The sequence below is a fragment of the Physeter macrocephalus genome, chromosome 4, assembly GCF_002837175.3.
Source record: "Physeter macrocephalus isolate SW-GA chromosome 4, ASM283717v5, whole genome shotgun sequence".
In the NCBI taxonomy this organism is placed as follows: Eukaryota; Metazoa; Chordata; class Mammalia; order Artiodactyla; family Physeteridae; genus Physeter; species Physeter macrocephalus.
Genome location: NC_041217.1, coordinates 24,807,663 through 24,832,998, shown reverse-complemented (window position 1 = coordinate 24,832,998; position 25,336 = coordinate 24,807,663). Strand labels below are relative to the sequence as shown.

General features: G+C 34.8%; 1 protein-coding gene across 16 annotated transcripts in view; it reads left to right on the top strand.

Annotated features, from left to right (window-relative positions):
* The window catches only part of CDC42BPA (CDC42 binding protein kinase alpha), a 306,437-nt gene that overhangs the window by 262,901 nt on the left and 18,200 nt on the right, over positions 1-25,336 (top strand). For 12 of the 16 annotated variants that reach the window (XM_055084055.1, XM_028488396.2, XM_024130594.3 and 9 more), the window contains 10 exons: positions 758-862; positions 4,753-4,836; positions 10,862-10,967; positions 13,639-13,775; positions 14,466-14,605; positions 15,882-15,963; positions 18,370-18,586; positions 19,463-19,525; positions 20,439-21,032; positions 23,088-23,185. In XM_055084055.1, coding sequence (XP_054940030.1) covers positions 758-862; positions 4,753-4,836; positions 10,862-10,967; positions 13,639-13,775; positions 14,466-14,605; positions 15,882-15,963; positions 18,370-18,586; positions 19,463-19,525; positions 20,439-21,032; positions 23,088-23,185 — 1,626 coding nt within the window. The remainder of the gene's footprint in view (positions 1-757; positions 863-4,752; positions 4,837-10,861; positions 10,968-13,638; positions 13,776-14,465; positions 14,606-15,881; positions 15,964-18,369; positions 18,587-19,462; positions 19,526-20,438; positions 21,033-23,087; positions 23,186-25,336) is intronic. The other 4 variants (XM_024130600.3, XM_028488398.2, XM_024130595.3 and 1 more) reach the window with 1 other exon arrangement.

Genomic DNA, 25,336 nt, shown 5'->3' with positions numbered 1-25,336 from the left:
TCTTTGTCTTGATTTGTAAATCAGTAAATGCTGATTTGCAATAAATGCTGACCTAAGCATTGTTCTTGCTTGCACAACATATTTGAAACAAATTCCCTAACCTTCCCAAGTTGTCTTCATTGCCTTTCATTTAAAAAACCCAATCCTGGTAATTTTGAAAATTGCCAAACTGAATATATATCATTGATCGGTGTGTTCCATAGGATCTTTTATGCTAAATTTTAACCCAAAGCATCTTCAGTTTCTAAAAATACTTGGTTAGAAGGGTGCGACTGAGTATAAGTGCCAGTATTTCTACTGCTGCAAAATAAAAAGAATTTAATTTAGTGACAAAGCTGATAGGTTTGTTTCTTTTACTTTCAACTGATGCCTTGTAGAGGACCAAATTTCATTCTTATCAAGGGCAAACTTATTTGTAATCTGCAGTACATATTTCTGTTAAGTACTCTGCATTTATTTCACATGTATGATTTATTTTGTGGAGTACAAGTAAAGAACATACAGTAGCTCAAAGTAAGAGATCAGTGGTGAAGATTGGAGCATTTTGTTAACTATTGTTATCTTGACCTTTGTTTAAAGCTAGTGGTTATGATTTTGTATAATGACACATCCCTAATGTGAATATTCAAACTAACGTTTGTTATTCTCCTTTCTCAAGAATGTTATCATGATCATGCCTTACAGAAATTTACTAAGAGCTGCACATTGTTTAAAAGTGATTTCTTGGGTTTTTGTTTTTCCTGACTTATTTTCCTAGACTGATCCCGTTGAGAACACATATGTACGGAATCCGAACGTCAAGTTTTACATCCAGTCAAGGTCCACATCTCCTTCCACATCTAGTGAAGCTGAGCCAGTTAAGGTGCCTCACTGGAGCAGTCTTGCTCCCCAACTTTTCACTTGTGTCAGGAAAGAGGGACTTGCAAAAACAAGTGAAATCTGACTCTCTTCTTTTAATCAAATGTATTGTGTAATAAGTCACAGTATATTGAAGATCATTACATTTGACTGATAATATAGATAGGATTATAAAACTGAAGTAAAAAATGGTCCCCCCGAATTCAACCCAAAATAGACAGAAATTTTATTTAATTTTAAAGTAGTCTTTATCTTAAGTAGAGAGCTATATAGAACAGAGGACAGAGTTGTGTGAATTTTGGAATTATCAGATAAAAGCTCTGTGGACACATGGCAGTGTCAGGTGCCATTCTCATATTTTAATTCTTCTAATCAATCTAATAAGATATGACATAACTGTTACTTCATAAATAGAACTTCAAATTGCCGCTGCTGGCAAGTGAATAGTTTATTCTGTTAATCAGCAATAGGAATCCAACCTTTTAATATTTAAATCATGCCTTTTAATAGTGCAAAAACAGTGTTGTGTTTGCACCTTATGTAAGTAAATGGTTTTAAACAGCCAACTGGCCAACTTTCTCAACAAGTCAGAAGGATGTATTATTCCTCAGTTAATGCTATCCTGCCTCAGATGCAGTTCTGGTTATTTACTCAAGCTTTACAATTCTGACATGGCTCCCTTGTTTCCCATTTGGTCATCAGACAGAGCTGTGTCTAGTTTTCCAATAGAAGCAGATAGTCCCATTTTGAAAGCTGTCTGAAGTGAAGTTTGAGTTGTAGTCAGATTCTGACTTGGTTTTTTCCAACCCTGTGATAGACTGCTTGGTTAAGTTGATACCCTCTGATTTTAGATTTTCATTGTTTTAATATTTTGAGTTTATGCATTTTTATTTTAATGTTAAAATATTTAAAGCATACAGAAAATAATATTATAAATACCCACATAAGCACCATCCACAGATTTAACATATGTGAACATTTTGCCCCAAAATTTGTATTAAAAAGAAAGAAAATATTCTTGACAGTTGAAATAACCTTCCCTATACCATTCCCCCTCTCCTTTTCCAGACATATGTAAATACCCTGAAATTGGCATACTCCCTTTCTTCCTTACTTTTACATGTTTATTTCATTTGTATCCATAAATAATACATAATAGTGTTTGTTGTATATTTAAATTTTACACAAAGGTTATCTGCATCTTATACAGATACTTGTCTACTTAGTTCATTCATTATAACTGTTGCATAATGTTTCATTGTATGAATATACCACAACTATTTATCCATTCTCCTGTTGTTGAATATTTAGGTTTTTCCATTTTTTTGTTATTACAGTCGTTGCTGAAGTGAACATCCTAATAGCTATCTGCTTTTGCAAATGTGCAGAGTTTGTTTAGCATATATACCTAGAAGTGGAATTATTGGGTTGTGTGGAATATGCATTTTCAGCTTTAACTAGATCTTGTCAAATTATTTTCCACAGTGGTTGGACCCGTTTTCACTCCCACCAGCAGTGTGTGTGTGAGTGAATTCCCTATTTCCCCACACCCTTCCAACCCTTGGTACTGTCAGACATTAACTTTTGTCTATTTGATGGGTATAGAGTGGCATTTTTGTTTTAATTTGTATTTCTCTGATTTCAAGTGTTATTCAACATCTTTTTATATGTTTATTGACCATTGATGATTTGCCTGTTCATGTCTTTTTGTCTGTTGTTCTTTTGAATTATTTTTCCACTTGTTTTGTAATTGTTCTTTATATATTCTGGATACTAATTCCTAGCTGGCTATATGCATTGCAAATATTTTCTTCCAGTCTGTGGCTTATTTTAAAATTTTATTTGTCGTATCTTTTTGTCAACAGTTTTTATTTTAAACAGTTTTTATTTTAAAGTAGTCATATTTGTCAGTCTTTTATGACTTCTGCTTTTTATGTCTTTTTAAAACAGTTCTTCCCTATGCAGCAGTTATAAAGATTTTCTTCCATATTTTCTTCTAAAAGTTTCTAAATTTTGCTTTTACATGTTTAGGACTTTAATAAAACTAAAATTTGTTGTTATGTATTATGAGAAATGGAGTTCTAATCTAATGTTTTTCTTGTATGAACCACCAACTCTCCTATATTTCCCCCATTGATTTGTAAATCTATCTCTGCTTTTTATAAATGGGTCTGTTTGGGGATTCTCGATTCTCTTTCATTGTTCTTTTTGTCTGGGATTCTCTATTCTCTCTCATTGTTCTTTTTGTCTATTCCTGTACCAACATCACATTGTCGTAATTATTGTAGCCTTAAAATAATTCCTGATACCTGGTATGATCAGCCACTCCCACATACCTTGTTCTTCTTCCTTTACTTCTTGACTCTTTAGTTTTTACATATGATTTTTAGGTTCAGCTTGTAGGTTCCAAGTAAAGCTTTTGATTGGATTTGAATTTATAGATTATCTGAGGAGAACTGATCTCTTTGTGATATTGGGCCTTTCCATCTATGAACATTATTTAGATATTTTTTTATATACTTCAGTAAAGTTTCATTATTTTCTTCCCAAATGTACTCCAAATTGCTTGTTAGATTTGTTCCTAGGAACCTTAAATTTTTATTGCTATGGTGAATGGGATCTCTTTAAAATATGTTTTCTAAATTAGGCATTGCTGGTCTTTATGAATTATGATGATCTTGGATTCAGCACCCCTACTTCACCCCTTTTAATTCTAAAAACTTCTCTTGGACTTTCTTTGTAAATTCTAGTGACAATTTTGTTTCCTATGAATTGTTCTTTATTAACTTTCATAAAGGTTTTGTATCATCTCTTTTATTTCATATTTATTTTTTTAATGTTAAATTGTAAATTGGGTTTAATACTTTTTTCAAGCTATTTAAAAGTAAATTAAATTTAAATTAGAACTAAACTCACAGTTAAGTTGAAAACTCTGAGAGGCCCATCTAAATTCCATTTTAAGGCTATCATGTGTATAAAATATTTGGCTTTTGGAGGTTATATAGTAACAAAGGCAAAGAGGGACCATCCATTTTTCTCTTAATATTTTAGAATATTCTGTAACTTTACACAAAGCTAGCTTTTCCATCTTGCTTGCTTGCTTGCTTAACATCCTAAAAGGAAATCATTCTTCGTATATTTTTTTTACACTTTGCTAATAAGTGATGTCTCTTTTTTTCCACAATAACCTCCAGTAAAATCACTGGTTCCTTTCATTCAAAGAAATATCGTACAGTAATATGCCATAAAATAAAGATATGGCAAGTAATTAAATTTCTGTCAGTTCTGAATTCCAGTAATATTAAATAATCTAACTCCCTTCTTAGAAATTACTTCCTTCACAAAAATCCCACTAATCAATCAATCCATCATTCAATCAATCTCTATATCTTGCATGCGCTCTCTCACACTTTCTCTCTACACACATACACACAAATCCACAGAATTGTATTCCATATATGTAATATGCATTCTCTATATAGAAGTCAAAGGAGTTAAAAGAATATTCTAAATATTTTGATTATAAATCTTGCTTAAAAACTCTTTCAGATACTTTATACAATTAATATGGCATTTTCAGTTGAACTTGAGAATTAATATCCTCAATTTTATGTAGGCTACATGCTATGACTTTCTTGTGTTCTTCTGTAGGTTCTCTTTTACAAGTTATTTTTAAATTTCCAGACTGAAATAATTTTTATAAATTGAACAAATATTTTATTTGTAGATATTGCAGGCAGAAATTTAAATTATCAGCACTAAGAATTTTAGCTTCATTGAGATAATTTTTCCTTATTGCTGTTTTGTTTGGCTGTATTTACTTTTATTTTTAGTGATGTTTGAAATAGATGGAGTGTTTTATGACATTTATTTCCTCTTTTCCCCTGGATTCAGACTGTAGACTATACTCCACTTCCAGTTCACACACCAACCTTAAGGAAAAAGGGATGCCCTGGTTCAACTGGCTTTCCACCTAAGGTATTCAATCTAGTGATAAGCATTGTATGTTGTGGGGGAAAAAAAAAAAAGGAAAGAAAGAGAATGGATTTCTTCTGCTTTTTGCATGTGCCATGATTTTTACTATTGGATTCCTCAAAATTATAAACATAAAAGCTGGGAAAGAGAATAAATTCTGTGTGAATGGAAATAATCACCACTAAGAAAGGTAGGACAAACATGCAAAGTGTGTTTTGTTTTACTTCCATCTTCTTAAATTCAGTGTTTTGAAGTCTGTTACAGTAAGGAGTAGTGCTTGGAGTATGTACTTTAAGGAAGGCATTAGGTTGAGGCCCCTTGTGGAAGAATCTAAAATTGAGCTTAATAAACCATGTAGAAAGAGAAATGTTTAGAGAAAAATTCAGATCATTTTTTTTTTCATTCCATTCAACATGACCATGTCCAAAGTATTGTATATGGTAGAACATGAAGATTTAGTTGCTTATCTCAAGCTCCTACAAAGGAATTCTAGAAATTGGAACTCTCCATCCCCTGAACATAAACTTCGGGTAAACCCCCGAATTAGAGACAGATTGATGGATCTGAAAAACTAATAAAATACACCAAAGTATAACTGGTATAAAAGAAAGCAACAAACTGAATAATCTATGCTAGATAAAATTTTGAGGCTAGACAGAGCATGAATTTAAAATAAGCATAATAAATATGTTCAAAGAGGTAAGAAAGGAAGTAAGTTGGCAACATGGGTCAGTGTAAGGTACTTATAAAGAAAAATAATTTCCAGGTGCTTGACATGAAAATATAACTGCTGAAATAACTCAAGTAACTGGCTTTAATAGCAGAATGAGCAAACTGGATGTAGCAGAAAAACAAGTTGTGAGATGGAAGATGAGGTGGAAAATATGAAAGTTAAGCTATAAGACAGAAGTAGTGTCTATCTATATAGTAGGACTTTCAAAAGAAGAAAAAATAGAGAGATGGAAATACTTAAACAAATAATGACCTAATATTTCCCAGAAATAAAGATGGAAATCCTCACACTGAGATACATTATTATGTGCTAAAAAGAGGAGGTAAGAAAACATTCACCCTTGGACACATTATAGCAAAATTTCAGGATATCATAGATCAAGAGAAAATTCTAAAAACTTTCAAAGAGAGAGCAGATTATCTAAACAGAAGTCAAATTGATATTGGTCTTCTCAACAGCAGTGAGATGCAAGAAGCCAAGAAGTATGTTCAAAGTGTTGAAAAAAAAGAACTCCAAACCCTAAAATTTGTTCTGCTGATAGAAGTAAATAGCTTAACAGGGTTAAAGGAAATTGCCCCTAGGAAGGACGACTTGGGGCAAAGGGGTACTTCTGTTTTTGTTATAAGGATTGTGATACTATTTACTCTTAAAACTATATACATGTATTAATTGGATTTTTAAAATTAAACATACATACATAGGAGAAAATGTAGAATTTCTTTGTGACTAGGTAATGAAAATAAGATCTCACACCACAATCATAAGGTGAAAATATTGATGGACTTTACTACATTAAAATTAAAGATCTTGGGCTTCCCTGGTGGCGCAGTGGTTGAGAATCTGCCTGCCAATGCAGGGGATACGGGTTCGAGCCCTGTCTGGGAAGATCCCACGTGCCACGGAGCAACTGGGTCCGTGAGCCACAACTACTGAGCCTGCACGTCTGGAGCCTGTGCTCCGGAACAAGAGAGGCCGTGACAGTGAGAGGCCTGCGCACCGCGATGAAGAGTGGCCCCCGCTTGCCACAACTAGAGAAAGCCCTTGCACAGAAACTAAGACCCAACACAGCCAAAAATAAATAAATAAATAAATAAATAAAATTAAAGATCTTTGTACATTGAAAACATTGTTAATAGGTGGTTAATAAGTGATGACAGACTAGTAGAGGATATTTGCAGTGTTTAACACCAGTAAGGGATTCATTTCTAGAACACAGTATATAAGAAACTCCTGTAACTGCATGTGAAAAAGATTAGAAATCCAGTTGAAAATCTGGCAAATAATATAAGTAATTCCCATAAAAGGAAATCCTAATGGTCAGCAAGCACGTGAAGAAATGTCCAACCTTATTTATAATTGGTAAAATTAAAAATTAAAATAATTTAATACTTTTTAAATTAATACTACTTTATACTCACCAGATTGTCAAAAATTAAGTAAGGTAGCATCAAGGATGTGAAGAAACACGCAGCTTCACACACAGCTAGTGGAATTTTAAACAGGTACAACCATTCTGGAGAACAACCTGGCTACTGGAGTAGACATATACCACATAACCCAGCAATCTCATTCCTTCAGAAAAATTTTTATGCAGATCCATTAGGCAACATGACAGAGATGCTTAGTGCTGCATATGGTAGCAGGGAGTTGGAAATAGAAGAAAGATAGGTAAAATATGGTTGATGTGTAACAAAATGACATTTATGTAAATTAGCAACACTCAGAAATATCTAATTCATAAAGCTGTGTACATATCCAAGGACCTGTGTGGATCACATTAGATTGAGTGACAGATTTCATGGGGAAGGATGGGGAGTAGATCATCAAGGATGAATTTAAAATAAAATAAGGCCAAATACAAGACCAATGTCAAGGATCTTAGTCCTTATGCTCTTTTCTAGGAGTTTTATGGACTCAGGTCCGTGTTCAATCCTTACTCCATTTTGAGTTGATTTTTATGAGTGGTTTAAGATAGGGGTCCAGTTTAATAAATAAATAAATAAGGTCAAATAAAATTAGAGGGGCCTCCACGAAGCTCTGGTGATAATATTTCATGGACTGAATATTAACTCAATTTTGTACACCTATTGGTCCTCCCCAAAAAATAAAATAAAATTTACTTCATGTTTTTTAAAAGATGAAGGATTGAATCTATAATTATCTCAAAGTAAAGTTGTTTAAAGGGAAAAAGGTTATTTTAAAAAAAAACCTTTAATAAAGGTTTGCTTGAGATAAAGACTCCTTTACTTGTCATTTATAGTGTAGAATCCTAATTATGTACAACTACTGATTTGTAAGTTTTCAAAAAGGGTTGGTTCTACTTCGTTCTCACATCTTTTTTTGTGTGTGTGTGTGTGGTATGCGGGCCTCCGTCTGTTGTGGCCTCTCCCGTTGCGGAGCACAGGCTCCGGACGCGCAGGCTCAGCGGCCATGGCTCACGGGCCCAGCCGCTCCGCGGCCTGTGGGATCCTCCCGGACCGGGGCGCGAACCCGGTTCCCCTGCATCGGCAGGCGGACGCGCAACCACTGCACCACCAGGGAAGCCCTCACATCTTTTTTTTTTAAAGTATTTTACCTTCTCCACTGAGTAGCTTGAAGTCTGCAACACTAGCAAAATTGGAATAGAAAAGAACCCTTCTTTCTATCCACTTCTTTAAATTTCGAGGTTATAGTTAATTCTCATTTTACTCCAAATTATCACATAATCTAAAATTAATTTGAGTTCATGCTTTAGGTTTAATGCCTCTTTTACTAGACATATTTTTCTCCTCCTCCAACTACCTTTTGTGGAAGTATTAGAAATCAGGTATTGACCAGGAGACAAGAAAGGGGATCTTAGAAAGATCCAGAAGCCAAGTAGTCTAGACCCTAGGGCTGAATTCACCTATCTTTTTGTTACTATTCATCTTCCCCACCCCCCTGCCCCGCACCAAAAAGAAATAAAACCAAAAGCCTATTGTGTGTTGCCTAAAGTTTGATGCTCTCAGAATCATGTTAATTATGTTATATATTATACTGTTCTTAGTTGGGATTAGTAAAACATGGACCATTTAATCTTCAGTAGTGAATCACACCCACCTCCTACAATTTAACCAGCACCTGCCAGTTGGTCATTTAAAATCAATGCTTTGGTAAAACATTGTTTATCTTTCCTACTATTGCATACTTAGTTAAAATTATGACATCCTGAGCAAATCTCTGGGGAAAAAGTATATAATAAATATGTTTTATAAGCAATTTTTAGATATTGTGATGTAATACTATTAACTTTGTCATGGGCATGGTTATTTTATTACTGTCATTTCAGACATGTCTTCTTATCTTTTAGAAGAAGAAAAAAAGAAGAGTTACTTACCTCGAGCCATTGACTAATTCTTTCATTGTAATAGAAGCCTTTAGAACCAATCAGTAACAAATTTTGCATTATTGCATTAATGTATTTTGAACAATTGAAAAAGTTAGCACTAGAAAATTTACTCTCATAGTTCCTGAAAGTTAAAAAAACTAAGAGTAAAAATTAGTATACAGGAGAAATGTTGAGCAAAATTTTATGTGATGTTAACAAATCAGGTATTTTTATCACAGGCATGGAGGCCTCTAGTCTTAACCTGTGTCTTATGCAGTCTGGTGATTGTTTTTTTTAGGATCATATTTTTCAGTTACATGTTTTTAAATTATCAAACTCTGAAAGATGGCAGAATCAGATCCGGACTTGAATTTTAACTCTACCAATAACTGTCTATTCATGACTAATTTATTTAATCTCTCTGAATTTCAGTTTCTTCATCTATATAAAGAAATAATACCTATCTTCCCAGAGGCATTGTCTCCATTAAATGAGATGGTTGAGAAGTACTGGCACAATGTCTGCACCTTGGTTGTTGCTCAGTCCACATACAGCAATTATAGAGCCAGTAGAAAGATAGTCTGTCCTCTACTTAGAATAAAGTCAGATCCCAGTGCTGCTTTGAAACTGACCAAAGGTCCTGAGGAACTTCTAGAATAGAATGGTTTGAAGTTGGACCAGAGCTCATGACTGCTCTAAATTTGAGAATCTCATTCCGTTCCAGGACCCTAATATAAAAAGATTATCTACTTTTCTATGCTTGATTTTTTTTAAAATTTCTTTTGTGGTATGTAAATATATCCCAGTTGAGAAGAGCAAAATTTATTTTTCACTTAAATTTTAAAGCTTTGAATATTCTCTTTAGTTTTTTGTTAATATGGTAAATTTCAACTGAAATAATACTACTTTAAAACTGTTTTCCATCAGTATTCACATGTTACCAGAATACAGGATAAAGTTTTTACTAGTTTAAATCAATCACACATATAAAAAAGAAATAATTAGCCAAATTTGTTTTCATAATGTTTTATAAATATGTTTATATTTATAACATACATATGTAAATATGTTTTGAATGCTTATTCTGTGCCAGCACTGTTCAAAAGGCTTTGTTTATATTAATGCTCATTTAACCACCCCATGATGTAGATATTATTACTGATTCTATTTTATAGAATAAAGAAAGTGAGACACAGAGGAGTTAAGTAATTTGTTCCTAAGTTCACACAGCAGAGTGATAGAACAGTGGCTGTAATTCATTTATTATTAAAACATGCTAAGAGTTCATTTGGAGAGGAAAGAAGTGTTCTAGAGAACTGAAATCTACATTGGCATACCACCATACAGATCAGAAAAGACTTAGAGAAGAACTTTAACTGCTGGGTTTTCAGTCTGTCTGTGGAATAATATATGTGTATTTATATCTGCTCAAGTGTAATACTGCCTGCTTCCAAGGGAGGAAATATATTTGTTAAGCATGTTACTTGTTTGAGGTCCCAGAAAATCAAATACATGGTTTTTAGTAGGGACAAGAATTTTAAATTACTGTTTGTTCTTCATAAAAAGGTATAAAAGCATATTAAATTTCTTTATTTGTATAGGTATAAATATGCAAAATTTCACCTAATGCATTGCCAAAGAACTTACAAAAATCCGGAATTCAAAATTCATGAGCAAAAAAATGCTAGTTTATTTTATAACTTTTCAAATGGCATTCAAGAGCAATTGATTATCATTTAACTTCTTATTTTTAGCATAATCCAGCTCAATATTGCCTAATAAAAATATTTAAAGAGCATTAATTATAGAAAGATGTGGTGAGAAATGAAAATAATTCATTCTACACCTAATTAGAAAACATTCTAGCAGCTGCTGTGGTTCACAGAGATTCATATTATGGAAATCCTTTAAATGAACAATGTGTATGTTTTTATCAATTTGTTTTGCAGCGCAAGACTCATCAGTTTTTTGTCAAATCTTTTACTACTCCTACCAAATGTCATCAGTGTACCTCCTTGATGGTGGGCTTGATAAGACAAGGCTGTTCCTGTGAAGGTAAGAATTAAATGGTAAGAAAATGTGACTGATTTAGAGTCCTGACATTTACTCCCTAAATTGTAATCAAATAGCTTTATTCTCTTTAATAAGTGTATAAATGTTTATTTATTTGACTTAATCATTTGCTTTTCTTTGGATAATAAACTGAACACCTTGCTAAAGTCTGTTGAATATTGGAAACTAGACAGATGGTCCCTAGAAACATTTTCCAGGGGAGCTATATTTAAATATGTTTCATGCATCTTTGTTTCCTCATTCAGGAGAATTTGTGGTCCCCAAAACCCATTAACCTGTATGACAAAATATGTGAAAGTTATTCTTGAATCTATTCATTTAATTTTACTCTTATTTAATTTATTAGAGAAATTATTATTAATAAGCAGACAATGAAGTATCTTTTCAAAAATATTAAATGTCAGCTACTATGCCTCAAAAGATATTCTATTCCTAGTGTTAGTAGCAGAGGTTTTTCCCTACCATTCATTGATCCATCCATCACATGCTCGCAGAATGCCTGCTCTGTGCTTCTAGACACTGGGGATCAGTGTTCAATGTTTGGCTAGTTCTCATAACCCAACTGGAAGATCCTGATTGCAATATCTTAACTAGTCTCTTAGATGCATGGGTTTAGAGCAAAAGGAAATGGGCAGGCTTTAAAAGTAGAGATTTGAGAGTTATGAATGTGTGAACTGATGAATATGAATGATGTTTTCCAGGAAACACATGTAGAGTAAAAAGAGAACAAGTATGAGGACAGAGCCTTGGGAAACATAGTTAAGGGGAGGTAAAAGGTAAAGATAACAAAGTAATCTGAGAAGGAATAGCCTCTATCATTGACTAGGGAGGTGTGTCTGAACCCAACGGAGAGAATTTGCCTCGTCTCACTGTGAAGCTTAGCCAGTACTTATAAATGTGATTTTTTAATCTGTTTATCAGAAAGAATCCTGGCAGCTACTTGGCTTTAGGTCCCTTGTCATTTTTTATGAATCAGAATCATTTGCAGTTCCATAGTAGGAATTTTTGAGATCTTCCCAATTCTCTTCTCTTCTAAGGGTCTCCTGCCATGAAATTGGGCCTGTCTTTTCTTCAGACTGACTCTTTGCAGCCTACCAGCCTACCCTATAAAGCTGTGGGGACACATTGGACTATGCTCAGGCTTTCATAAATGTTGTATAATGTGGTTATAACCTCTAAAGATTCCTGTCGTTTTAATTCTTCTTGGTTGAAATTAGATCCAGTATAGGACAATTATCTTGTTTCCATTACCCGTTGGAAGAGAGATTTTTGCATATTAAAGCAAATTGTAACTTGTTAGACACTCTACTTAGAAGTGAATGAGTTGTCTTACAGAAGATGAATCGTTTTTGACAGTCAGTACTAGTCCCTCTTGCCTCTCTGCTGGTTTTATATCCATTTGTGATATACAATCCATTTTCCCATGTGTATGTGTTCCCATGATGGTATCCCTTCAGTTCCTCTTTTATTCCTTCCCAGATATTCTCCAGGATCCCCCTGAGAGTAGGAATTGTCTAAATAGATATTCTTAGTCTGTAACCCCTCCCAACAAGCTTGTTTGTTTTAAATATTTTAACCTTTAATTCTCAACCAACCAAGTCTCAGTGGAAGAGAGTTTATTTTTATTTATCATTTTGTCTTAGAATCTCAAGTTCATCATTTAAGTATCAAGAGGTATCATGGCCATACTGTTGGTAGTGATGTATGCAGGCTCTGAGCAAGACTGCCTGGGTTTGAATTCCAGCAATGCCACTTACTTCTGTGACCCAGGGCCAGTCATATGTAAATGGGGATAATCTTACCTCTCTTAGATTATTACAGAAAAAATTAAAAACACTCAATAAAGTTAACTACTATTGGGCTTCCCTGGTGGCGCAGTGGTTGAGAGTCCGCCTGCCGACGCAGGGGACACGGGTTCGTGCCCCGGTCCGGGAAGAGCCCACATGCCGCGGAGCGGCTGGGCCCGTGAGCCATAGCCGCTGAGCCTGCGCGTCCGGAGCCTGTGCTCCGCAACGGGAGAGGCCGCAACAGTGAGAGGCCTGCGTACCGCAAAAAAAAAAAAAAAAAGTTAACTACTATTATTATCTTAGTAGTAATTTAACTACATACAATAATATCAGTAACTCCTAAAATTTAAATTATACCTTCTTAATCATTGAACAATTTAAATTTCAAAAAGAGGGATTGATAAAATTTGCCAGATATTGAAAAGATGTCAGGTAATTTAACATCCATCAGTGACTCTTGCAAGAGAGATTTCAGGTCAGATACCAAATTGCAGTGAGATGAAGAGTTAAAGAAAACTCCAGAAGCTACTCTTTTAAGAATTCAGTTAAAACAGTTGTTTTATTTGCAAGGTTAGATTTTTTTTCCATCTATTTGCTTCTCATTTTGATCACTAGTGTTAACACAGAACAGTAATATTACATATTACAGTAATAAAAAAGTATTTACTGTTTCTCACTGAAATTCCTATTGGTGAGCAAATGAATCAGCTCCCCAAATGACAAAAATATTGTCAAGTTGTTTAAAATAAAATCAGAGGTAAGCATTCATTTAACATGGCACTTTGCATGTAATGAGTGCTCAGTGAATTTTCTCTTTGTAAAAACGAATTTTTATTGAACACTGTTTCTTTTTTCCCCTCCAAAAGTGTGTGGATTTTCATGTCACATAACTTGTGTAAACAAAGCTCCAACTGCTTGTCCAGTTCCTCCTGAACAGACAAAAGGTCCCCTGGGTATAGATCCACAGAAAGGAATAGGAACAGCATATGAAGGGCATGTCAGGGTAAGTATGATTAGGTTGGGTTTAGATTAATCTTTCAAGGCTTATTAATGAATTAAAGAAAATCACCTTACAAACACAGTCCTTGACAGAAAATTAGGTGAATAAAATTCATCTAACAGTTTTACTTCATTCAGAGTAATGATCTGAAAACAAAAGCCTAGCTTTTGCTCAGAATAAATTCCAAAATGTCTCAAAATTTTCTGTACTGTCCCTGTATTGTAATGAACAGATGTTGAAATCTCCATAAAGGAGTCTTTGGCTCTTCATCTTGCTGGAGAGGTGGCATATGCTTATGAAGTATGAGATATTGTCAAGACATAATCTTACTTGTAATCTTGAATAATATTTAAAGTGTAAGCTGCTTTTTGTCCTACTACCAAATTTGGCTTTTATGCTACTTAGAAATCCATGAATGTTATTTTAATGAATTACTAGAGAAAATTTAAATGGTACCATTAAAGTTTTTTTCAGAATATAATGCCAATCAGTGTTTGAAGAATGTGTTATCACACTTTCTCATGTTATTAATGATATATGTGTACCATCTGCTACTTTACCAAACACAGTGGCAGACTTACAACACGTGTACACTGTCTTTAGGTTTTTATCATGCAGTTACATATGTAATTAAAGGGGCTCTGACTGACATTTCAGTTTAGGTTGTTTTGTTTGTTTGTTTGCCTGTCTAAGATCCCTAAGCCAGCTGGAGTGAAGAAAGGATGGCAAAGAGCACTGGCTGTAGTTTGTGATTTCAAACTCTTTCTGTATGATATTGCTGAAGGAAAAGCCTCTCAGCCCAGTGTTGTAGTCAGTCAGGTGATTGACATGAGGTAAGTTTGCGAAGGTGAAAATATTTGTATCTTTGCAACATACAAATGAAAAGCATGTGATTTCTCTTCTAATTGCATTGCCATGTTTTTATTTAAATCTAATTTCATGTTAATTTTCTCACTAATATTATAATCGTAACATAATTAAAAATATGAAATAAGGTATAGTTATAGAACAGGTTGATGTGTGTTGGGTCAGGGAGAAGAAGCTAATGTTTGAAACCAAAAGACCAGTTTAAAGGTTGCTGGGGTACTGGAGTCTAATGTGTGTAATGTTCATATCATCACCTAAAGTAAAGGCTTAGGTATAATGCCAATGTGAGGAAAGGAAATAAAAATCTCAAAATCGGACAGGCTCTTGGAATATAAAATGAATCAGTGAACATTTAAGTAAGTATATCTCTTGAATGTTTCTAGTTTCATTTTTCAGACTCTTCCCCTTCCCCTTGGGGTGCTCTGCGTACCCTCTTCTCGTGACTCTCTTAACACTCTCCCTCAGTGATCTTATTGACTGCCATAGCTTCAGCCATCACCTCTGTGTTGACGACTCCCGGATATATGTCTCCAGTCCAGGTCTTTCTCCAGTGCTCAAAACTAGAATTTCTAGCTCTGGCTCACATTGGCATTTCATACCAGCCTTTCAAACACATTATCTTCCCCACAAATATGGAATATAAAGGAACAGATGCAAGAAATACTAGAATATCAGCAAGGAAAATTTGACAGAACCTCCTAAGGGACCAATTACAGAAAGGTAGGGAGAAGAATCAAAGATAAGACTAAGATGTCAAGTCTTCAAGACCAAGAGAATGATGGTACCAATAACCAAATTAAGGAAGTCACAAGGAATAAATTATTGTGGAGGAAATCTGTCTTAGGTGTTGAAGGAACAGTAAAATGTCAGATGAGCTGTGTTGAAGGCACTTGAGCTGTATTATGAGAGGAAAGAGGGTGCAGTCTACTGGAGACCCTGGAGACCTACCAGCGTTCGAATCCATGTGTACTCACTGGCCTTTTGACTCTGAATAATCCAGAAATGCTTTCTAACTCTTGTATAATGTGGCACTGTTAAATTACACTTGATAAATTACTTTTGGCACTATCAATTACAAAGGGAGAAAATTCAAAAATTTTAAAAATTTAATTTGGATGTTTTGTGCAATTAAATTTTAAGGATTGCTTCATATGTGTTATTTGGATACATGCCTAAAACCACACACACATACCCACATACACTGACTTTTACTTTTCCATTGACTTTTAACTTTTCCTTCAGGGATGAAGAATTTTCTGTGAGTTCAGTCTTGGCTTCTGATGTTATTCATGCAAGTCGAAAAGACATACCCTGTATATTTAGAGTAAGTATGTGTGCTGTAATTTGATCACTGAATTATTTGCTTTTTATGAGTATACGTTTTGCCTTTCTATATAGATCACAAACTTATTTGGAATAGAACCAAATCTTATAGACAATTTGTGCTAAGTAAATATTTAATTAGTAAAAGACCAATAGAAAGCGTGAATAGGGCTTCCCTGGTGGCGCAGCAGTTAAGAATCCACCTGCCAATGCAGGGGACGTGGGTTCGAGCCCTGGTCCAGGAAGATCCTACATGCCACGTAGCAACAAAGCCTGTGCGCCACAACTACTGAGCCTGCGCTCTAGAGCCCGTGAGCCACAACTACTGAGCCCGCATGGCACAACTACTGAAGTCCGCGCGCCTAGAGCCTGTGCTCCACACAAGAGAAGCCACCACAATGAGAAGCCCGCTCACCGCATCGAAGAGTAACCCCGGCTCGCTGCAACTAGAGAAAACCTGCGCGCAGCAATGAAGACCCAATGCAGCCAAAAATAAAATAAATTTTTTAGAAAAAGAAAGAAAGAAAGCATGAACATATGGCTTCTAAAATAGATTTCCTCTTGGATAATATTTTTGAGTCACAATTCAATTTTCAGATAAGCACTACAACATGAAAAAATGAATAAGATGAGATTTCTCAATTTTTTTTTTTTTTTTTTTTTTTTTTTTTTTTTTTTTTTGCAGTACGCAGGCCTCTCACTGTTGTGGCGTCTCCCATTGCGGAGCACAGGCTCTGGACACGCAGGCTCAGCGGCCATGGCTCACGGGCCCAGCCGCTCCGCGGCATGTGGGATCTTCCCAGACCGGGGCACGAGCCTGTGTCCCCTGCATCGGCAGGCGGACTCTCAACCGCTGCGCCACCAGGGAGGCCCCTCAATTTAAAAAAAAAATAGAAGTTTCTTTAAGATCTCATTTTAAAAGTTCGTATGTTTCAGTTCTATTGCTTTGTAATAACCACTCCAAAACTTAGTGGCTTAAGCCAACAGTGATTTATTTTTTACCGTTCTGTGGGTCAGTCCTTCAGGTTGTACAGTTCTGGTGTCAACTGGGGTCACTCATGTGACTGCATTCAGCTCATTTGGAGCAGGAATATCCAAAATGACCTCACGCTCACATCTGGGGCCTTGGTGCTGGCTGTTCGCCTTGGTACTTTGCTGTTCACTGGGCCACCTCAGTTCTCTGTATGAACTCTCTCCATGTGGTCTCTAATCATCCACTAGTCTGGCTGAGCTCTCTGTAACCGACTTCCAAGAGAGCAGAGGAAGCTGCCAGGCCTTTTAAGGACTAGGCTCAAAACAGGCGTAATAACCCTTCTCCATTCTGTTGGCCAAAGCGAGTCATGAGGTCAGCCCGGATTTAAGAGAAGGGGAAATTGACTGCATTTCTTGATAAGAAGAGTGGGATTCCATAGAAGAATTGTTGGTAGCATCTTTGGAAGCTGTCTAATACAGGGCCATCTCGAATTGGTGAATTAAGGTAATAGAGGTTAATAAAAAGGGCTGTTGCCTTAATGGTATGCCTATATGCTTTGTATTTGTCTATGAATCTTGTATATGAGGAAGTCAGACAAAGACCATACTTAGTCTTTCAGTTTCTAGACCAACAACTATTCTCTCACCAGTACCAAGGGAGCCTACAGAGGCCCACTTATCTTAAATGATTCTAATTGTGGGATTTTATTGTCACTGTTGCTTAAATTACTTTTAATAAAGGATCCATATATACATAATTTAATTCTTTTCTGATTATAGTGTCATTGTATAATTATAAACCTTCATTTAAATACTAGCTCAAGTGATCTGGTTTTTCCCTGAGATGAATTATTGTTATGAAGTAACAGAGAATCTTAAGTACTTCCGAGTATTTTTGACTTTTTTAAAACAAGTTGAAAATCAGTACAGTGTAGTGCTTACAAGCATGGACACAGGATTCCAGTCTAGTTATGTGTCCTTGGAGAAATTAATTTCTCTGCATCACAGTTGTTTTTTCATATATAAAATCAGAATATAATAACAATACCTACCTGGTAAAGATGTTGATAGAGTTAAATGAGTTAATACTTACAAAGTGCTTTGATCAGTGCCCAGTGCCCAGTAATTACTCAATAAATGTCAGTTGCTGTTGTTATATGATTGTGTGTAATGGATTTTTTAGTGATAGTATTCTGGCACTTTGCAGCAAAGAAAATACAAATGACACTAACATTTAGAATGGTATCTACTACCTTTGTCATGAATTCTAATGCTAAAACTATTCTTCTGATTATGACTAGCTAAACTCTGTTAAAGGTATCACTTAATGAATGCTCATTTTGTTGGCTAGTGCTAAGCGACCTAGCATCAGTATAAAACTGGCTTAAAAGGTATCTGTTTGCTGATATCATGAATTTTGATTAAATTGTTCTAGGTCACAGCTTCCCAGCTCTCAGCGTCTAATAACAAATGTTCAATCCTGATGCTAGCAGATAGTGAGAATGAGAAGAGTAAATGGGTGGGAGTGCTGAGTGAATTGCACAAGATTTTGAAGAAAAACAAATTCAGAGACCGCTCAGTGTATGTTCCCAAAGAGGCTTATGACAGCACTCTTCCCCTCATTAAAACGACCCAGGCAGCTGCAATCATAGGTATGAATTCATAACATTTATCTTGTTACAATTGTTTACTAATATACCTTGTCAGCAGGGACTGGTTTTCATCTAGGAATCCCGGTGTCTAACATGGTATGTGTTATATCACAGATGCTCAGTAAATGTTTATTGAATGAATGAGACCATATTAGAAGTTTATTTTTCAGTAAACAAGAATAAATACACTTTTCAAATGTGTTTTCTTCTGAAAAAGCAACAATGCTAAAGATTAACCTATTAACGAATCGATTTTCCACTTGTGTAACTTAGAAAAAGTTGTTTAAAGCATAAGCTGTTTCATAAAGCGTAAGTTTCCTATGTAAAATGTAGGCACTAATTACCTTGCAAAGGTTACTGAGAAGTTTAAATAAGATGGAATGTGTAACACAGAGTGCTCCATATATAATATGCCCTCAAAAATGGCAGCTTTTCTGTCTGGAGGGTTTTCGCCATATTCTTACGTACACTGCCCACTCTTTTGTTACTTTCTAGTAAATAATGAAAAGTTTGATGAGTAGGGTTCAAATGCCTTTCACAATTTTTCCCTCCCCAAACAAGAAATGGAACTGGACACAGGGTTCTAACAAACTAGGGGTTTTTTTCTTTCACCTTTTATTGAATAAACATTTATATCTTTTTATAAGCATTGATATAAATTATTTTCTAATCATTGTTCTATTAAAAAAAGACACAAGATAATATTTACCACAGTAATCTGAAAGGAAAATTAATAGTGCAAATTGTTATTGCTATTTTTTTAATTGTTTATTTTATTTGTTTTTTTGTGCCAAATTTCTTTTGTTATCTGTTTTATTCTATGAATTTACATAGTTTCTACCTAATAAAAATACTTCATATTTATGTCTTATATAGATCATGAAAGAATAGCTTTGGGGAATGAAGAAGGGTTATTTGTTGTGCATGTCACCAAAGATGGTAAGAGAAAATTATTTTGGAGAAAATATTATTGATAGAGTATTGTAACCTACAGATTCTGAATTCTAAAAAGAGCAGGATTTGCTCTTATTTATTCTGTAATTGAAATTTTCCAGGCCTAATTGGATACGTTTATAAGTCAAAAGATAATTTTTTAATTTTTATAATCCATCTGAGTTCTAAAACTTCCATGTGTATTGTCTTTCTTGTGTCATTTTATTTACAGTTCTGCTGTATGAACTCAGGTTGCATTTCTAAAGATGGTACATGAAAGAAAAATGCAACTTGATTTTTTTCATAGTTCTAACAGTACTAGAAGCGGTAACAGTCATTAAAATGTGTTTGTTGTTGGGGTCTTTTATCCCACAGTTTAACACAACAGATTTCTTTTTAGGGAGAAATTAAATACTGGGTGAAATTAAAAGGAACCCATTTAACTTAGCATTCTTGAATACAGTGTTCTAAGTTCTGTCTTTATATCAAGTTAGATCATGGGAAAACAATGCATTTAAACTTCATTAATTTGTTACCCAAAGAAGTACCTTTAATGAAACATGAGTTACTCAGTTTTTAAAAATAGTAACCCATGGTAAACTTCCCTAGGATTTGGTGAGAGTAAAGAGGTTTTTCTTAAAGATCTGGCATGCTTTGTCACATAGGAACTCTTTGCCATGGCTGCCAGAAATCTCAGTGCTAAATTTAATACCTTACTATAGATAGGTTAAATTATCTTATAATGGGTGTAATTATCTTCATCTTTCGCCATATGATTTCTGATCTCTCATTTTTTCTGTGTGTGTATCTCTGTCTTTATTATAAGTTAAGTTGACATATTCTTTTGAGTATAATTGGGATATAATTAATAGGTAAACAAAACATTTTGCAGTTGATTTATTATTGTTTCTTTGCATAGAAATTATTAGAGTTGGTGACAATAAGAAGATTCATCAGATTGAACTCATTCCAAATGATCAACTTGTTGCTGTGATCTCAGGACGAAATCGTCATGTACGACTTTTTCCTATGTCAGCTTTGGATGGGCGAGAGACTGATTTTTATAAATTGGCAGAAACTAAAGGGTGTCAAACCATAACTTCTGGAAAAGTACGTCATGGAGCTCTTACATGCCTGTGTGTGGCTATGAAAAGGCAGGTCCTCTGTTATGAACTATTTCAGAGCAAGACACGTCACAGAAAATTTAAGGAAATTCAAGTCCCATATAATGTCCAGTGGATGGCAATCTTCAGTGAACAACTCTGTGTGGGATTCCAGTCTGGATTTCTAAGATACCCCCTGAATGGAGAAGGAAGTCCATACAGTATGCTCCATTCAAATGACCATACACTCTCATTTATTGCACATCAACCAATGGATGCCATCTGTGCAGTTGAAATCTCCAGTAAAGAATATCTGCTGTGTTTTAACAGCATTGGGATATATACTGACTGTCAGGGCCGAAGATCTAGACAACAGGAATTGATGTGGCCAGCAAATCCTTCCTCTTGTTGTAAGATTCTCTTACTTTTCGCTGTCTTATCTTGCTGTTTCTTTCTTTTTCCTTCTACTTCATCTCCTTTATGTATTCATTGTTAATAACAGGTTGTTTTTTAAGTCATCTTTGAGGTTTTCCTAAGCATCAAGTATGTTTTATGTAAAGTAACAAACCATATGTAGTTAAGACCTAGGCCAACAGGGTCAACATTAACAGGAACATAATTAAAGCTAATCTTCCTATGCAATATTTTACTTAGATAGATTTTTAACACATATTATTGTATTTTGAAATAACCCTAAGGAGTTATCTTCATGGTCCCCCCAAATATAGTGCTTGTGAGCACTAATAGCTCATAGGACTTATTCTAGAGAAGTGGTTACCTAGTGAATTATTTAATCAGTTATGTGAAGGTATAATGTAGCATTTGAAAAGTGTTATTCACTTTTACATTTTTATCTAGGTAGGTAGATACTTTCAAGAAACATTAAGATATTAATAAATTATTGACTACTTATTATGTGTCATTTTACTGTAAGAGATATAACATTGAGCAAAATAGACAGTCTTACCCTCACAGAGCATGAATGCAGTAGAATGGATTCCTGACAAAACAAGTTGTAGTAGAATATAAGTGCTCTGATAGCAGAAGTACAGAGTTCTGTAGAGGCATGTAGGAGGAATATCTAATCCAACACGTTTTGGTTTTAGTGGAAGATACGTTGAGCATGTTTAAATGCTGAAGGGAAATAGCCACTAGGGAGCCAGGGAAAGGTTGATGACTGTATGGTAAATACAGGAAATAGAGTAAGATCCCCCAGAGGCCAAAAAGGATGGAAGTCAGAATACAGGGGAAAGGATTTGGACCAGGAGGAATAAAACCTCTTCCACTGCAACAAGATAGGGAGAATGGTGGGTATGAGTATAGTCAAGTTTAAAAGTTCAATATAAGAAAGTTTAGGGGGCTTCCCTGGTGGTGCAGTGGTTGAGAATCTACCTGGTAATGCAGGGGACACGGGTTCAAGCCCTAGTCTGGGAAGATCCTACTTGCCGCGGAGCAACTGGGCCCGTGAGCCACAACTACTGAGCCTGCGTGTCTGGAGCCTGTGCTCCGCAACAAGAGAGGCCGCGATAGTGAGAGGCCCGCGCACCGCGATGAAGAGTGGCCTCCGCTTAACCACAACTAGAGAAAGCCCTTGCACAGAAACGAAGACCCAACACAGCCAAAAATTAATTAATTAATTAATTAATTATTTTTTTTTAAAAAGTAACAAATGTTCAAGTACAATTGGTGTCTTTAAAAAAAAAGTTTAGGAGAGCCATATATACTTATTACAGAAAAATTAGAAAATCTAGATTAAAAGAACAAAAGAAAAATACTTCTACCTACCCAGACTTAACTATACTTGATGTTTTGTTTCTTCTGAAATTTATACTCTTATCTATGGCATCATATTTAGAATGAATCCTAGTCAGAAAATAATTCAAAGTTATTATGTGAATTGTACAGTGTTAATTGGAATTAGAATAAGAATTAGAATATCTGGCTTTTATGAATAGCTCTGCCAAAAATTTAATTCATGACCTTAGCTTAGGTAAATCATTTAATCTTTCTTTGCTTGTGTCACCATTTATTGATGTTCATTCTTTCGGTAAGTATATATTGAGCATCTCCTGTGCCAGATGCTTTATCATACTTTCATAAATGTGACCATAACTCTTACCTGAAGATTTCTCTAAGTTGTTTCACTGTCAAGAGCTTAACTACTTTAGGAATCAGTTATTTAAAATGTAATGAAATTCCTTTACAGAACTAGTATGGGGCAAGGGAATAATATACCCTTGGTGTTAACAGACTCCTTCTGTATTATAATGGCCTTAAAACCTCTTCATTTATGATTTACGGGGTTTTTTTTAACTTCAAAAATGTATTGATGTGGCTACTGTATGTTAACAACAGGATTTTGGTGGCATTCCACTCTACAGTTCTTTAGCATAGATCTTTCAAAATGTTTTGGGTTTAGCAGTTAAAAGTAACCAGCCAGCTGTTCTCTCCTTCCCATCTCCCAGGTTACAATGCACCGTATCTCTCAGTGTATAGTGAAAATGCAGTTGATATCTTTGATGTGAACTCCATGGAATGGATTCAGACTCTCCCACTCAAAAAGGTAATGTAACATTAAAAAATGGGCTAAGTGGGGCTTCCCTGGTGGTGCAGTGGTTTAGAGTCCGCCTGCCGATGCAGGGGACACGGGTTCGTGCCCCGGTCCGGGAAGATCCTACATGCCGCGGAGCGGCTGGGTCCGTGAGCCATGGCCGCTGAGCCTGCGCGTCCGGAGCCTGTGCTCCGCAACGGGAGAGACCACGACAGTGAGAGGCCCGCGTACCCGCCCCACCCCCGCAAAAAAAAAAATGGCTAAGTGAACAAATGATTATAAGTGAAACACTAATATGACTATTTAGCTATTTTTCACTAGTTTAGCATTTTCTGTCACATGTAATAACATAATTGGTAATCTGGGACTTAGCTTAAGAGTAGAAAAAAAAGAAAAATCAAGCTGGTTAATTTTACAGGTAGCTCGGCACCATATTATTTTTATTACATTTTGTTTCACTATATAACATATTATTATAATAATGAACAACTAGAATATATTCTGCAACTTAAAATGTCAGTGTTATCTTCCACTTTAGTTTAAGGAGCTCTGAAGGAATATGTTATTTGTAATTTTACTGTTTTTCACATAATGGTATGCAATTTTAATCCTGTGAGGGCAAATTTCATGGGCTAGAAAACTGATTAAAATTAGAACCAATGCTCTGTATAAGCATCTCATGATTAAAAAATAAGGGTTTCACACATTCCTAATAAAATATAATATTTTCCTTTAACATTTCCCTATGATAACATAAAGAGAATTTTCACCAGTATAGAATGGCTGTTTTGCAAAAATGAAGAATAATAGTTTCATGTAAGTATATGCAGTGTGTGTCATTAGTTGCAGGGCAGGGTTTAGAGGAATAGGTAAAAGAAAGTAACCAAGATCTTATTTCAAAATCTGCCCCAATTTTAAACCATAACAGCAGTGAGAAAAGCTCTTGTAAATACTGCCACATTTTATAAAACAACTAAATATGGTCCTCGTGTTTATAAATTCAGGCTGGTTACAATTAGTTTTCCCTTTTATGTTTATCATGTGAATTTTGAAGTATATATAAAAGAATTATGATCTTTATGAAGCATAATAATAAACTAATCACTTATGAACTCACCTCCTAACTTAAGAGCCAGAACATTACCAATTTCACTGAATCTACTTGTGTATTTTTCCCTTATCATGATTATTTTGTTTATCATTCCCTTGCTTTTCTTAAAATACAGAATTTTTTGTATATTTAAATATTTCTAAACAATATATTGTTCAGTTTTGCTTGTGTTTGAGATAATAAAATGTTATGTTGTATATCATCTTCTGCCTTGCTATCTTAATGTATTTACTGTTTCTAAGATTCATCCATGTTACATGTACTATGTATATAGATACACACACATATATATTTTTCACTACTGTAAAATATTCTGTTGGATGAATAGATCACAATTTGTCTGATTAGCAGACATGTGAATTATTTCCCAGCTTTCTGCTATTATGAATGTTGCTGTAGAAGTCATATATGTCTTCAGGTGCGTATGTGCAGGAGTTTCTTTTAAGTCATATGCCTAGGAACGAAATTGATGGGACATGGAGAATACACGTGTTCAACTTTACAAGATAGTGTCAAATTATTTTCCAAAGTAATTGTACCAGTTGACACTCCCATCATCAGTATGTAAGAGTTCTTAATGACCCATACCATTTTCAGAATTCATAATTTTATAACCATTTATTTATGGTTATAAAGTGATATCTCATTGATGTGTTCATTTGCATGTCCCCAATTAACAGTGTTGCTGATAATCTTTCGTATGTTTATTCATCGTTCATATTTCCTCTTCTGTGAAATACTTTGTCATGTTTTTTGCTCATTTTCCTGTTTGGTCATCTTTTGATTTATCAAAATTATTCATATATGGTAGATACTGGTTTAGTGATGGGTATGGTGAATCTTTTCCCTGTTTGTGACCTATCTGTTAATTTTTATAGTGTATTTTGTGAACATTTGTTGTTATTGCTTGAAAATTCATTGTTATAAATTTTAATGTAATATCATTCTTATCCTTTTTACATTTATCTTTTTTTTCTTCAGAAGCTCTTTCCTACCTCAAGGTCATAAAGATAGGATCTTTATTTTCTTTCAAAAGTTTGAAAGTTTTGCCT